Below are 15,481 nucleotides of genomic sequence, written 5' to 3' on the forward strand. Positions count from 1 at the left end.
GAACCAAATTAATAGTTAGTTCTACTGGATATATCTCGAATTCGGTGTATTCCCCGGCGAGTGACCCACCAGCTTCCCTTTCCTTCCTCCTTGTCTCTGGCTGCGTTTGACATCGGTTACTCGTTAAAGGGCCGCGCGATATCTCGATCAAACGAACCTCTTGCGGCCCTCGAATGGGGTTAATTGAACGGGATCGCAGAATTGATAATTTACCGTGCCCTTTGCACTGACCAACAGTTCTTACTCGACTGTTTTCGCTAAACGAGTATGTATACACTCCCGGGGATTTAAATCAGACTATGATCATATCCTAGTTTTTATACAAAATTTAGTTCTCGTTAAATTGTTAGTGTGTCTATATATATACACACGTATATGTATAATATGTAAATAAGATTGTGGGTCATCTATTTAGAAAAATATGAATGAAATAACATTTGAGAAGGCACAGAGGTAAGAAGAATATTCCGCTCGCTCAGAGAATATTCCCTTATTATCATACGATGGTATACGATTTTACTTATAAATACGAAATTATTTTATTATTCTCGTAATTGTAATGAATCTACGAGAAATAATTAATCAGATTTAAATTCTTTCCGACTGCCTTTTTTTATAACGATATTTATCGGCACTCATTACGGATATTTAAAGAGGAGAACTAGCTTTCATTCTTTCAATTATGTCCATATAAATACAAATGTCTATAAAAATCTACAGTGCCAATAATATTCGAGAGAGATTAATTTTTATCCAAAAGCATCGTTCTAAATTCCCTTTTGTTGTGCAAACACCGCTCTATTATCTCTCTTCGGAGAACAAAGTTTTCTTCGTTTAAGAAAACGAAGGCTACTCGGATCGTTTATCTCTAGCCGATCGTTCGAACGATTCAAGGAAATCGACGGATACGAGGCGGATCACGGGACAGTTTACTGTTACTAATCCCTCAGGGGCGCGATTTCCAGGTTGCGCATTCATCGTTCTTCTCGAGTCTCGGCTGCCTACCTGGCGATCCACGTTAGGACGTTCACGGCCAGGAATCTCGAACTCTTGAAACGGATATATTTTCACGAAGTGACATTCATCCCCGTCGGAGAGAGTGGCTCGGTTCTGCCTTTGTAAGGGATCCCCTCACCGTTGCATTTTGCATCTATGCGCCGGTGTCCCGGAGATCCGTGGAGAGCCGCGCATGCAGCGGCAAGAAATTCGATCTTAAACCACTCCGGAAAAAAAGGAGACGAGCCAATGAAGGCGAGGAAAGGGGGGGATAGAGAAAGAGGAGGAGGAGGAGGAGGAGGAGGAGGGAGAAGGGGGCAAAGAGGGGGAGGGGAAGCAGCAACCAGTGGAATTGAATACGTTTGTACCTGAGCCCGACAATGGGCTTCGTAATTCGATTACAAGGACCGCCAGCTAATTGTTAATTGCTGGCCTCAGGACCATATGCCGACAAAGGTTTCATAACATTATATGGAATATTAAAACGAGCAGGCACATGCGTGGATTTTCTATGCGTGTGCCCTACATGAAGGCCCTTTGCTGGCCTCGTAACGCGGTTAGGCAAAACCACCGCCACTGGTTCCAGGATCCAATTCCTTCGTGGGAAAAGCCTTCTTTCCTTTCCTCCTTCTTTCGCCTGTTAATGTATACACACTTCGGCTTCTTTCCATCCATCTTTCCTATTGATAATCATCCTGATTTTATAAAATTTAGTACGTGTTTAATTAATTCATCTAGATGTACAATTTTTGTTGTTCCTTCGTTGAACTGTCGTTCCTTTAATATCATGTCTCCTAATACTGATTTTAATCTTACAAAATTTAGTATTTGTAGTAGAATAATTCTTCCAAACACAGACTTTTCGAGGAGTCCGTAGTAATAGGTTAGAAACGAAGACATTCTGTAATCTATCGACGATATTATGTCGGTAGAGAGGGACGGGATATGGGCGCGATAGTCTTTGGGGAAACAAAAGAACGCAGTGATACGATAACTTTCTTCTTGTCCGCAATTAGCAAGATTTAATCATGCTCGCGTGTCATGCGGCATATCGTTAGAAGTCTCAACTTATATGCATGCAACGTCGCTCTTATCGTCTTCTTTTCATCGAACTCCAAACGCGTAGTCCTCTTTTCTGAACTCGTTAACCAACTCTCAAGGACCGACTCCGCCGCAATTAATTATCCTCGTAATTACATCTGTAATTTGCGTCGAACGACGCTTGCTGACGAGTGCAGCCTTTTTCCAGCCAACTCTGTCTCTCTGTCTGTCTGTCTGTCTCTCTCTCTCTCACACACACACACACACACACACGCACACACACGCGCGCACACACACACACACACACACACACAAACACATTCGCTCTCCTCGAGGCTCATCCCGCTTAAACCCGCTCGCGCATTTCGTACCCTTGGTGTTTAACGGCTAATCTGCCAAATGAAGTGTTTTTGTGTTTGAGCACAACACTTCGTCTCAATAGAGGAGCAAAACCGCCCTCGGGAAAAGGGTTGCTCTGACATGATTGATGCTCGAGGGGGCAGAGCAAGGGTCCGCCAACCCTTTTTAGTCAAGCGCTAAACGGAGTGCTTAATTGAGCCACAGACCTCAGAACCTCGGACAGCTAATCTTCCGAACGTATTTACAGAAAACGATGGACCTTTCCTCTTTCTTGTTGCTCGCATGCCACGTTTCTTTCGTCTTTCGACCGTAACTCAGTTTCTTTGTCTTGTTACTGTTGGCTACAACATTTTACAGCAATATTTTTATTTGTGAATCACGAGAGTTATGTTTTTAACAGCGCCGTTAACTTTTATCGCTTTATCGAATAGCAATAACGATAAGTCGAGACAAGTACAGAAAGAAATAAGGAATTGTAATTCTGCGAATATGTAGCTTGATTATTGAAAAGTAGTAAAGAAATTTCAACCTTCACCTGGTATCGTTGACTTGTAATTTTAAAGATGATATTAAGACTTTGATTTATTTCAAAGAAAATAATTCTCATAAGGTATCCTACTAACGATATCTATACTTGGATAAATTTTCTATTAAAGAAATTAGCAACAACCATAATTCAAAATTCAATGGAATCTCGCCCATAATTCTTTTAGATAACAAAAAGTTTGGATTAAATTCCTTAGTGTTAAAATATTTTATTCCAATTCACATTTTACATTTGTTGGATACAAAAATATAAATTAAAATTATCCTAAAATTAAACTAATTCAACTCAAATCTATTCGAAATTCGCAGATCATCCGTAGCTCAATAATACCAATTGAGGATTAAAGATACATATATATCGTTTTAGTTTCGCGAAACCATAAAGTTTCTTTATATTTCACTGGGATTGATACCGTCCTCAGGGTCGACGAGGAAACGATGAATGCTGGCGCGCATCCCCGTCTGAACGCGCGCGCGCACGAACGAAAGGACGAACACTGGCCCGTAATGGAGTTTCCAAATATTCGGGGAGCCCTCGCTCAATTTCGAACAATTTGCATTTAGGGTGAAGTGCAATTAATAGGAGCGGGGTGTTGTCCCGTGCCATTCCACGCCTATTAACACTATATTCCGCGGGAGTTTAGCATATCGAGGGGGCAATATTGAGTTACGCGACAGTAATTATAATACTCGTTAGACGGCGCTGCAAGAGTTTACCCACTTCGCATGCTCTCGCGAGCCGCAGGATCGAAGGATGTGTTTCTGCGCCGACTTAAGGGTCTTGACAGTCTGTTACCGTGAAAACGAACCACGTTCCCAGATCCATTCCCCCTTAAAACATTTAAATCAGCGATGGAAAAAGATGCCTCGTCGATTAATTCGAAAGCGTTAATCACTTAAAGGGTTCAACCTATGTTTCATTCCCCGGGAATTGTTTTCTTAGGAATAAAACACGACAACCTTTATCTGCAATTGTTTCACGAGTTTAAAACGGGAAGTTTATTATCCTTCTGATGGAAGGTTGCTTAATGAAACAGCGGTAACCCGCGAGTTTCGTGTAACTTCGATTAAAAAAGGGGGTTGATCTTTCCGAGAAATCTACGAAGGGCTCGTTCACGCAACTGACGACGGACTTCTACTTATTTTTAAACGAAGAACTTGCGAAAGGGGCGAATCCAAGGAAATTATATCGGGGTAAGTACCAGGAGGTGTTACGAAAAGCATAACAAAACGCGATAAGAAAGTTGAATGTTTCTTGCAAACAGATTAGTAGATCGTCGATGTAAAAAGATGAACGTGCAAGTCGACGTGCTTGATTACTGAATATTTTTTCGTAACATTTTTGCGCCTAATATTAAATATGTAAAAGAAGGTTCTCGAAATTTCTAGTGGATGAGAAGCGATGAATCTTAGTCCTATGTAGTATATTTTCCGAGTTATCGGAAGTACATTTTCTGAAACATCTTGAAAATATCTAACCGATAATTTTAACCATTAATGTTAACCATTAAAGAGAATTTTTCTATTGTACATATACTTTCTATTCTTGGAAAAATTCTTCGAATTTCCCAATTACACGTTTCATGCTCGAACTCCGAGTTGAGCGAATTCGTCTGACTTATTACGTCCGTTACCACTTGACACTCGATCGAGCTGGCGCAAGTGGACAGTAGTGCTGGACGTTCTTCTGCTTTCTGCTTTCTCAGTGGACCAGGGGGCCAGAACAGTCATTCCGACGCGTTCCGTCGCATTATATTCTTTTTCGTTCCTTCGTGACGGCCTCCGTCGCACAGCAGGTGTCCCGCTCTCACGATCTTCGCTATTTCCCGCCACCCCATTTTCTCTCTTCTCCGGACACCGGGACTGCTCTCGCGCCTAGCACGAGGCCATTATCTTATTTTCCGCCTGGAAACATCGCACCCACAAGAAAAACGATCTGATAGGGGGAAGAAGGCCGACAGAGAAAGCCCATTGGCTGTTCACGCGGAAGATCAGAGGTGCCTGCGTGTAATAACATTTGTATCTGCGAGCGTCTTTCTTTCTTCCCGACGATATCAAGCACAGTTCGAGATATTCGAGGCCATCGGTCTACCATGATTGGATGGATAGTTCGAAACATTATTAACCTTGTTGAGTGATGATTTTAAGCTGCTTGCTAATGGTAAAACGAAAAGAAGCACAGGAACGACGTGAAAGACGGAAAGAGGTATTTTTCAAGATCAAAGGAACTAAAATCGTGTTCGAACTCGGGATTATTTAAAGACTATGATGAATCATCCGAATCCGAATCAAGCAATCAAGATTGATTAAAATGGCTCATAAAAGTATCACGTTTAAATCATGTCATTGTCACTCAGTCTTATTTTAAAGTCACTAAAAGTCATCGAAGTGGTCCCGTTGGATTTCAAAGTCACTTTATTTATGCTCATTTAAGGAATATAATTATTGCCTAATAGTCTTGTTCCTCTCGAGTGAACAGCCCTTGTTATGGGACAAATCTACTTAAGTAGATTAAGATATCAATATCTTCGTTTCTGGTTATTGACGTAGTTACGGCAGGAAAGAATTACGATTGCACAATCATATGTCTTTTTTCTCACGGGATATACCGTATATTACGATACGTTATAAAAGGCGTAGAGAAAGTAATAGCAAAAGTAGAGGAAGTAAGACACCACTTCATCAAGACATTATTTTGATTTATGTATGTTCGCAATCGAGCAACCTATACGAATATCTTTATCCCGGCGCAACCTGGTGCAAGAATTCTCACTGGCCTCTGTTAAACAGCTTTACGGTGCCACGCATGGGTATTAATATCACGACGCGAAGCTTATGGTTCTCGGTCTACTGACCACGAGGGGTACGAGCAAGTCGGTTGCAACCAGGGAAACAACTATATCCGTTCTACGCTGCCAAACTACGCTATACAATACGGTACATAATTAAATCCATAAAACAGCGGTAACTACAAAGAAAAAACGAAGCCATAAAATTCATTTCAATTCAACATTCTCGATCAAAATCCTTTTCAAAGAAAAGGGAACGCAATTATCGTGACATTCGCTAATTAAACAAATAGAGATCACTGAACGCGCATAATAATTGAAGAGCTGAAATGTTAAAAGATCTAAATGCAACACGGACAATGATTGTCAATAAATATACTTTTCAATAAAAAAGAAAAAGCAGGCCGCTGGCGCATGAGCCACGGCTAACGCGTTCGTTAATTTTCTCTACGCTTTTTCCGCATTGCGTGCGCAATTGCGTCGGGAAGCGGCGCGGAGCCGTCGTGCAGAGATATTCGCGGCAGTAGCCATGGTTACGGGCGTTGATCGCCAACCCGCTAGGCGGAGGCGGCGTGCGTGACTAATTTGACACCCCGTAGATATAGGTGCGCCTAACCCAGACAGTCACCTGCGATTCGTGCCGGCCTCGTGTCGGTGCTAACGATCACGATTTGGCCCCTTAATAAAACCGAATTAAACGGGCCGACAAGCGCCGCCGCCGCCACCACCACCGACTCGCTTCGATTCAAGTTATTCGGTCTAAATAATTGTAAATATAATTTACTTTTTAATAAACTGTTACACGCATATTTTCTGATGAATCGTTTCCTACACACATATATGTATGTATTCGTATAAAAGGAAAATGCACGACTACCCGAAGCTGCCAGGGATAAGCGTAATTGAACGTATTTTGAAAATATTTATGTAATTTGTCCAAAAGCGAATGAACGAAATTATAAAATAAAAGAATCGCATGTAAGATGCCAAAATTAATTCTCAGGTGATATTCGTTGAGCTTCCTTCCATTATTATCCGACTATGTAATTTTATTTCAGTATCGACATAACCCCTTCTATATTTCTCTATTCCTCTAGAGATAATGTAATAAATTCTTACGTTACACGTTAAAGCAATTGTACTTTTATCCGATAAACGAACGGTGTGTAGTACGTTAAAGATCAAACGATGTGTTTCCCGAGTAAAATAGACGCGGAATTATTGTTTGGAACGAGGGTTAATTGTTTAGGGAGTAGTAGAGGTAGAATATCATTAATGCAGTTCGTATGCAAGAAAATAGTTGTAGAACGACGCGTGTCTCTTGCCTTTGAACGGGGTTTCCATGCCGACGTGACGGTAAATAACGTCAAGCACCGTAGAAGCCCCTTTTATTTCGTACATACGTTCTTGCTTCCTGGTAAAGATGATTTTCTTCCTAGAAACTAACCCGTTTTCACCCTTCCTGTTCTTCTTGTTCAGTCAAGCTGCTCGTACAGGGGTCGCACGTACACAGGTATTTCGAGGTTTTCCTCGTACATACGCATGCAAATTACTTTCGCATGATCGTCGAAAACATTTTTCAACGGCGTAAACGCGTACGGCGGTTCCGATTTTCTTTGTAAATGGAACGAAAACAAGGAAGATCGCTTTTAAATTGCGCTCTCAAAAGCTTTCAGAAACGATTGCAGCTTCGATATTAGTTTCACGTCCCACCCCCGTGGTGCCTCCATCCCCTTGCTACCCACGCCCATCTATCACGCTCGACGAATGTATTTCTCGTCGTAGGCGAGAGCGGTTTGAAATTCTTCCGCGACTCGGTGTGCGAGCGGACGAAAAAAATTGTAATCGAATTGGAGTATTTTTCCAATTGGCTATCGTCGAGCGGTCGAGCGCGTCGAACGATCGACCATCCGGCCACGGCGGATTCTTTTTCTCTTTTCCTCTTTTCCCTTTCTCTCTCTCTCTTTCTCTCTTCAAATTAGTTGGCCTACCGCGAAAAATCAATCTGCCCGCTTTTTTCCGCCCATCTCTCCGTGCCTTTTCCACGACGATTGTCGATTCCATTTTCTCTTTTTCGTTCGCTTCGGGAAAATACGCCGGCCATCGATTCGAATTCCCCATGGCGAAATGTCATAGACTCGTCGCGATTTCCGTGCGACGCGTTTTCTTACCTAATGAATTTCAGCATATAGATCCGGCAATTTACTCTCCTTCTTTATTCGCCAATTACATTTAGGAATAATTCTCCTAGTAACTCGCATCGAATCGCGAGAATTGCACAATATTTAATTTACTATCTCGGATCAATTCTATAAAGTGAGAACTATAAAATGAGAGACTTATTTGTTTCTTAACAATTCAACGTTAATCTTTATATAGTAAAATTGGAAAATTTACGGAAAACGAAGTTGATCAGTTTGATTTTCGAGAAGCTCAGTTAACTTAATATTAAATATATTTGGCACGATTTTCGCTTTGCATTATATACCTTATTGAACGACAATCACCCTAATCAGCAGGTGTTTCATGATAGAGCCAATTTCGATGAGTGTTTCCAGCGAAGTTCGCCCCCTATATCGATTCCAATTCTACCAAATCGCTGGCCTAAGGCATGTTTTTTAACAACCGAACTCGCGATCGCGTGACGGCAAAGCGTCGACGATGCGCCTAATCGTATAATACGCAGTAGCAAAATTTTGTTATTCTCTGATCAAGTACGTGGGAGAAGAACGAACGGTGATTAATTATCGCGTAGTGGAAATTAAATATCTTTCAGCCATAAAAGGTTCTAATGTTAGGCTCGTTGGTCCCGATTGAAGCTGATTGATAAGACAGTAACGAATGAAAACTGCTAAATACAGAATAGAACTTGCGGAATAATCATGGAAGACACTTGTACCGCCAATTATCTTTATCTTCTCGAAAACCTCGTACCTTTTCTTTTCCATTCTTCCCTAGCTTCGTCCGACATTAGTTTGCCCACCTTATTCATGAGTAGTTCAATTTCCAAACGTCGTCGCGTCACTCATGAAAATTAATGAAATATCAAGAACAAGAAAATGTAATGAGTTAACCAGAACCGTAAATTCGAAGAATATTGGCAATTACAAGCCATGTAACCTTCTATAACGAGTATTTATTCAAGAAACCATTTTAACTGCGAGGTTGTCAACGAATCTTTTCCTTTCACGAACCGATTACCAACGTTGCATTGAAAACGATGCGTAAACCTGAATTACAATAACAAGCTTAACAAGCAATTCGACGTTTCGATATCGGCCGAGGCGGAGCGTAGCTGTGTATCCAATAAAATCTCCGCACTCCGTGAACGATAATTATCGCGGGAAAACATTGTTAATCCCCGCAATCAATCTGCCAGTACGTATATATACACGCACATATCCATATATATATGTGTGTGTGTGTGTGTGTGTGTGTGTGTGTGCGTGCGTGTGTGTGTGCGTGTGTGTGTATGTGTGTATATACGTACTGGCAGATATATATATACACACACATACATACATACACACACACACGTCTTTGTGTGTATAGTATATATACTCAAGAGGCAGAGAGGATGCATGGAAAATCTGGAAAACGCGTTTTCCCGGGTCACACAATCGAGGCTATGGTGACCACCGACCGTGCCCCCTACCACCGAAACAACCCGGTTTGTCCAATAAAAGCTCCGTTTCCCTTCGCTATCACCCCCTTCCAGCCCTCCGCAAAACCATCTCGTCGAGCGGCCTAATAAATCCGACAGATAGGATTGGCGTGCGCTATCAATTAAAAATGATGAAACCGAACGTGCGTCCGCCTCTTCGTTGCGCCTATCATCTTTCTCTTTTCCTCTTCCACCCTCCTTTCTCCGTCCTTTCTGCCACTCTCCTTACTCGTAGCTTCGCGGCTGATTCCTTCGCCTTGTCTGTTCGCGTAATAAGCTTAAGCGATTAGGTGTACCTTAGGGGCGCGCTGGCGTTCCCTTCTTCGATGTTCCGGCTCCTCGCTTTCCAATTTCTCTCTCTTCAAGTTGAGAGAAGTAGCGAAAGGGGCAGCATTGTAAGCGACAGAGAGAAAGGAAGGATGGAGAAAGGTCGGCAAACTCTTCTACAAAAAATTGAAAAAAGTAAAACGACGACAGCGGTGGTGTGCACGGCGACAGCACCGGCAGGTTTTAAATGCAATTTAAATTTTTAATTGCAACTCTCTTCTAGAGACAGTGGCGCCGTGGCGTTATCTATCATCCTTCTGCCACGGTTCCTCTATGCCGTACTCCCTCTTTTCTTTCCGTGGTTGTTATTAATTGCTTTGCCTCCTGATGACTAGGGTTGTTTGGCTGCTGGCCATTGAAATGGAGATGTTACTTTTTCTTTTAAAGCTATGAAGCTCTATGAACAATTTTTCATCTTCTTCGCTTATATTCGCTTATATTTTCGGTAGCCAGGTTATAAGAATCGTCGACAATCTTGTAATCATCGTTTGTTGGACATAGTAAAATCGTCTCGGTAGAAATCGGGTAAAGAATAAATTCATCCTGGCATCTTGTGTTTTTATCGCTTAAAATAATTAAATTAAATCGATAAAATTACACGATTTATTATTGAACGATCTGATGGAAATATGGTACTAAAATCGTCTTAGGCGAATAGTCCGACAACTCGGAAAAGTAATCCGGCAATTAATTCAACGTAAGACTTTCTCCGTTTTAATTCCTTCTAAAATGACTTTAATCCCAAGGATCGTTGATAAAATCGCGATGATTGTTATCATATCGCTTATCAGGCATAATGAAATTGTAAAGTTATTAAACGATTTAAAACAAAAAAAAAAAAAAAAAGAAAATAGGATGAAAAATCAATTTAGCCATTTCGATTTGTAAAAAAACGCAGGTGCACTTGAAAAGTTGGCGTACTGGCTGGTTGTTATCTGGCAAACTACGTCGCTCGTATATACTTTTGTTAGGTGGCACGGTCGGAAAGCGTGCCCCCGGGAGCCTAATCGATGCGTCGTCGCATGCGACTGCGTGCTTTTATCGCTGTCACGCACATAATTAATTTAATTTAGTTTAATACGTCGGGGCCAGCGTCAGCCGGCGATTGCTGTTCCGATTGTTTGCACGGAAACGCTGCCATTAAACTCGGCCCGCTTGCTGGTCGCGCGCACGGCACTCGTGTCCGCTTGATTTCAATGGAACAGAGAAAGACCAAGACTGACGAAGGAAAATATTAAATCGCTTGATTCGTGCTCGAGCCTTAACCTCTATGAATCTAACGCATCACCTTTCAGACGAGAAAAATGGTAGTTTTAGGTTCTCTTGCGTCATTGAAGTTATATTGTAACATTAACGAAATTGTACGAATCACAAGTTACAAGTTGCCAATAAAAACATTGGATAATAATCTAAACGAAATTTTACACATCTATAAATTATAAAACCTCTAATTATTGTATTTGACGTAAGATTGTGAAAGAGAAGATTGCAAGTCGATTGTAAATATTTATGCAAAGTTTCATCAATATGACTAAAAGAATAAAACATAAGAAGAGATTATTTTTACTTACTAAATATTGACCTATAATTTGTCAACTCAGTGGTATTATTAATTAATAAATTATCGTGTAAAATCGTGTTCAGATCGAACGAATTGGAAAATTGTTTGTTACGTTTTCATACAATAATCCCTGTTGAAGAGAAGTTCTTTTTGTCTCGTTTTCTTTTTCGAGTGACGTTTTTTCCAGGCTGTAAAGGTAAAGAAAAACATTGGATCAGAGATCGTTGTTTTTTTCATTTTGTTTTTTTGGCTTTGGTTTTCGATAAAAGAGCGAGGTAACAGAGACGGTGGTTGTTTAATAAACATCGTTGGAAGTTATGGCACAGTACGATGCCTTTCTGACCGTTCGTTTATTCCCACCCTTCTTTTTTCGTGAAATCGTTAAGGTAACAGGATCGCGCGCCGGTGTCGTGAGGGTTAACGAGTTAATACCTCGTTAGTCGCGTGACTCCGCGGTCGGCTGATTATTTAAAAATGTATGAATATTCGTTTTACCCGCGAGAAAACGATCTCTCGCTGTATGCCGATTAACAACGCGATTTCAGACAATTATTCTTCCTAATCGCTGATCCGCCGACAGGATCTCCGATTACAAACGAACCCGCCTTCGCATTTGCGCAGTTAATTCTCGAAACTTCGTGAAGTTATGTCTATGCACATTATTTAATAACAGGATTATTTTTATAAGACGAGGGAGGAATTAAAATTGTTCGAAACAAATTCCAAATTATACGATAAATTTTAGATCTGCGATCACAGTCAGTAAAAACTTCCTACGTCCTATCATTCCATCCAAAATCTCAATATACACATTCCACTTTCTAAACTTTTAACTTTCTAAGCAACTCTCTAAGTTTCTAATGTTTCAAAGCTTCTAAGTTTAAAATGACCGATTCATCATCGAAATTAACAAGTCATAATTTTTCTTAAAAAAAAAATTTACGCGTGCAACGATACATTTGTACGAATTTGTTTGATTTTAAGCAGAGTATTTGTATTAACAAAGGCTTGATTTTTTCGTGCCACTATATACACTATATATATACGTTCTTTCGTTCTGATTTCTTTCGTGTAAATTTTATACTCTAATATATAATCGGTAGTTCTGGAGGAGATAAGTACCAGGTATCCTCGTGCACACGAATTAACTCGCGTTTTAACTCACCTGGACGCGCACTTCCGGAAGATTGACTTTCATAGCGAGCTCCTCCCTGGAGTACACGTCCGGATAATGAGACTTCTCGAAGGCTCTCTCGAGCTCGTGCAGCTGGTAAGTGGTGAAGGTCGTCCTGTTTCGACGATGCTTCTTCTTGCCACCGTTCCCGTTCAAATCGTCCCCGCAGCCTGCTCCGAGTTCCTCGTCGCTGCCACCGCCGGTGGAATTGCAGCTGTTCTCACCTGGAACCCACGGGAGTGGTCAGGTCTCCTCGGAAACGGTCGTTACGGTTAATAGGTACGGTAATGGTGATCGATTTATCCCAGTCTCGGCTATTACCTCTATTATGCGCGTATAATGCTAGCTATTACAAGTGTTGTAACGCTCATCACTCGGAGTTGGATCGTGCTCGATTTTTCGCGTTCGCGTGCACGTTTCGACTTTCACATTTCCGTAGAAATTTCTCGCGTTTCAAACTCTTGGTAGGTTAGACAAGAGTTGCAAATAATAAAATTGTTTATATCTACTTTGTCTAATTGTTTATTTCGATTTGTGATAAACGGTATCAAATTAGTCAGCTTAAATCCTCGGTTGGTTAGGTTGTTGGTTAGGTTAGTATGGTTTTTAGTTTAAAAAAAATCTAAATATCTGTTCAAATAAATTACAATACACGAAAGAAAAATAAATATTTTCGTTAAAAAATTGAGAGTTTTATTCATTAAATTACTTGTAGCGTTACTTGTTATGTTGTATTCCTGTCTTGCGAATATTAAGAAACGGTAAAGAAAATGAACTTTGCAACGATCCAGTTTGTTTGGATTTTGAAGATGGTTCATTGCAATTCAATTTCATCAAGGGCGTAAGTAGGCCGTGGACCTTGACTTTAATCATCTACGATTTCTTGTAACGGAGGTCATTCGTAGAAATCGTATAGACTTAATAATGTCACATTTTTACGGTAATATAGGCAAAAGTGGTGTAAGACAAATCATTTGAAAAGGCTTGGCAATTCCTCTTTTGCCGCGGAATTATTTCATTTTACTAACATTTTCGATCACCTGATTATCGACGCTTATTGATTTACACGAATTCGTAATTATTACAATATCTCTAATGGATTGAACGCGAACGTGCGACAAATTGCAACTGTATTTCCCTGAATCTTACGCGAACAATTAATTATCCGTTTCAATATTTACGAGATCGTAATGAGTTTACTAAACGAGCAATTTCGAATCTGTCCGAAATCAAAAGTTCCGCTAATCGAACGTTAATGGATTGTATCAAAATGACGTTATAATAAGTCGCTGTCGCGTGTCCTTGTTCTTTTTATAGAAACAGCATTCGAAAGTTCAGTGGACGAGACAAGATTTCCGCAAGAATCACACCGTTCATAAAAGCTTGTCGCTTTGGCAAATGTTGTACGCCAACGTGGATCGACGCGCGCGTTTATATACCGGGTGGCAGGCTAAAGATCGCAAGCCAGATTGCATTTGCAGGCTGCTGTATTAAATGAAACGTAGCTTATCCGTCGTTTTACCAGCGAGTACAGTTATTTTACGACAAGCTTAGTATATTCCGCTGTAACGCGCTATCGTGAAACGAGCAACTAGAGAAAGGGAAATTTATGAGTTGCGATATCGTACTTATCGCAACAATTTTATTTGTCACAGACAATGTTTTCAACAGATACGAATTTGAAGAAAAAAACACCAGCTTTATCCCAGATCAGAGTATTTAGGGAAACCGATAAGTTTTACGCGGGAATATAATTAATTGACGATAATAGGGCTCGTTATCGGGACATATTGGGCAATGGAGAACGGCGTTCGACATCGAGACACGAGGATACACGTGTCGGTAAATTCCGTGACGCACAATACGGCAATTTATCCGTAGAAATCAACGCTTCAACGCAATTTGCTCGGCGCGATGTTCAACGCAGTGCAACGGAAATTAAGAGGTCACGTGCAAAAAGGGAAAAGCAGGATTTTCGTTGTTTTGCGCAGCGCGTCAGTACTTTGACGATCGTCCAACGTGGTCCGATTAAGGAGAAAAGAAGAAAAAATAACCAATTAACGCGTCTTTTCCATGAGGTTAATTTTCAGCAAAGTTTTATGTCAGTCTTTTTCAATTTGTTGATCCATAAAACCTCTACCGTTACTCAAGTAGCTCGCGTCTCGCTCGACGACATTTCGTCGTCGTTAAACAAGTTATAAACACGTAACCGCGTAACCTGCACTTCCGACAAACTATTACATGCTCCTTTTCGCTGCAAATTACCGCCATCTCCCGCATTATCCGTCCTTATTATAGTATCGAGGAACACGAGCGCCGTTATCGAGGAAGAAATTGATTGCGCGGAAGCACACGCCTCGTTCGAACGAGTGTACTCGCGGCCACTGGTGGCGAATAGACATTTTCGTCAACCAAACTCTACACTCTATACCCACCGTTCTACGTTGCTACCGCTGCACCGAAATTCACTGGAGGGCCGAGTCACCCCCGGTCTCGTCGTTTCATATGCATATTTATACCTATCGCTTTTGTACGCAAACATAAAACGCGAACGCGGGTTCCATATCAATTTCGAGGCAATCAAAAAGCACCGAGTTTTCGCCGACTGTGCCAGGCGTTTAAACACCGACCTCGAACGTTGTAACGCGATTAATTTAAAACGGGAAGGGAATGGAGCACCGTTTTCCGGCGTTCTTCGACCATAACCAAATTCAACAATCGAGCTGGAACGGGATCCGAATGATCCTCTTTTCGCCGGGACCATCCCGACACCCCGTAGGGTATATATATTCAGTCTCTCATTAACTGCATAATTAACCTTCTCTCGCATCGCAGCGTAGCGCATTAGATCGAATTGTGGGGGGTAATCGGGTGGCTCAATGGCGGCGCGCACACAGACGCATACACGTAACGTAGCCACGCACAAACACACGGCATCGTGCATACGCCTACACACAGAGGAACGGACACCTGTGCACGTCGTGTACAACGTATCCTGTGCGTGACGGCGTGTGTGCATTCGT

The 15,481-nt window shown here is 41.3% G+C and overlaps 1 protein-coding gene across 1 annotated transcript in view; it reads right to left on the reverse strand.

The window, feature by feature from the left end:
* Positions 1–15,481, reverse strand: part of LOC126919439 (retinal homeobox protein Rx1-like) — a 44,586-nt gene that overhangs the window by 13,000 nt on the left and 16,105 nt on the right. The window contains exon 2 of the mRNA XM_050728755.1: positions 12,450–12,682. Coding sequence (XP_050584712.1) covers positions 12,450–12,682 — 233 coding nt within the window. The remainder of the gene's footprint in view (positions 1–12,449; positions 12,683–15,481) is intronic.

Source organism: Bombus affinis, chromosome 8, assembly GCF_024516045.1.
Source record: "Bombus affinis isolate iyBomAffi1 chromosome 8, iyBomAffi1.2, whole genome shotgun sequence".
Classification (NCBI taxonomy): domain Eukaryota; kingdom Metazoa; phylum Arthropoda; class Insecta; order Hymenoptera; family Apidae; genus Bombus; species Bombus affinis.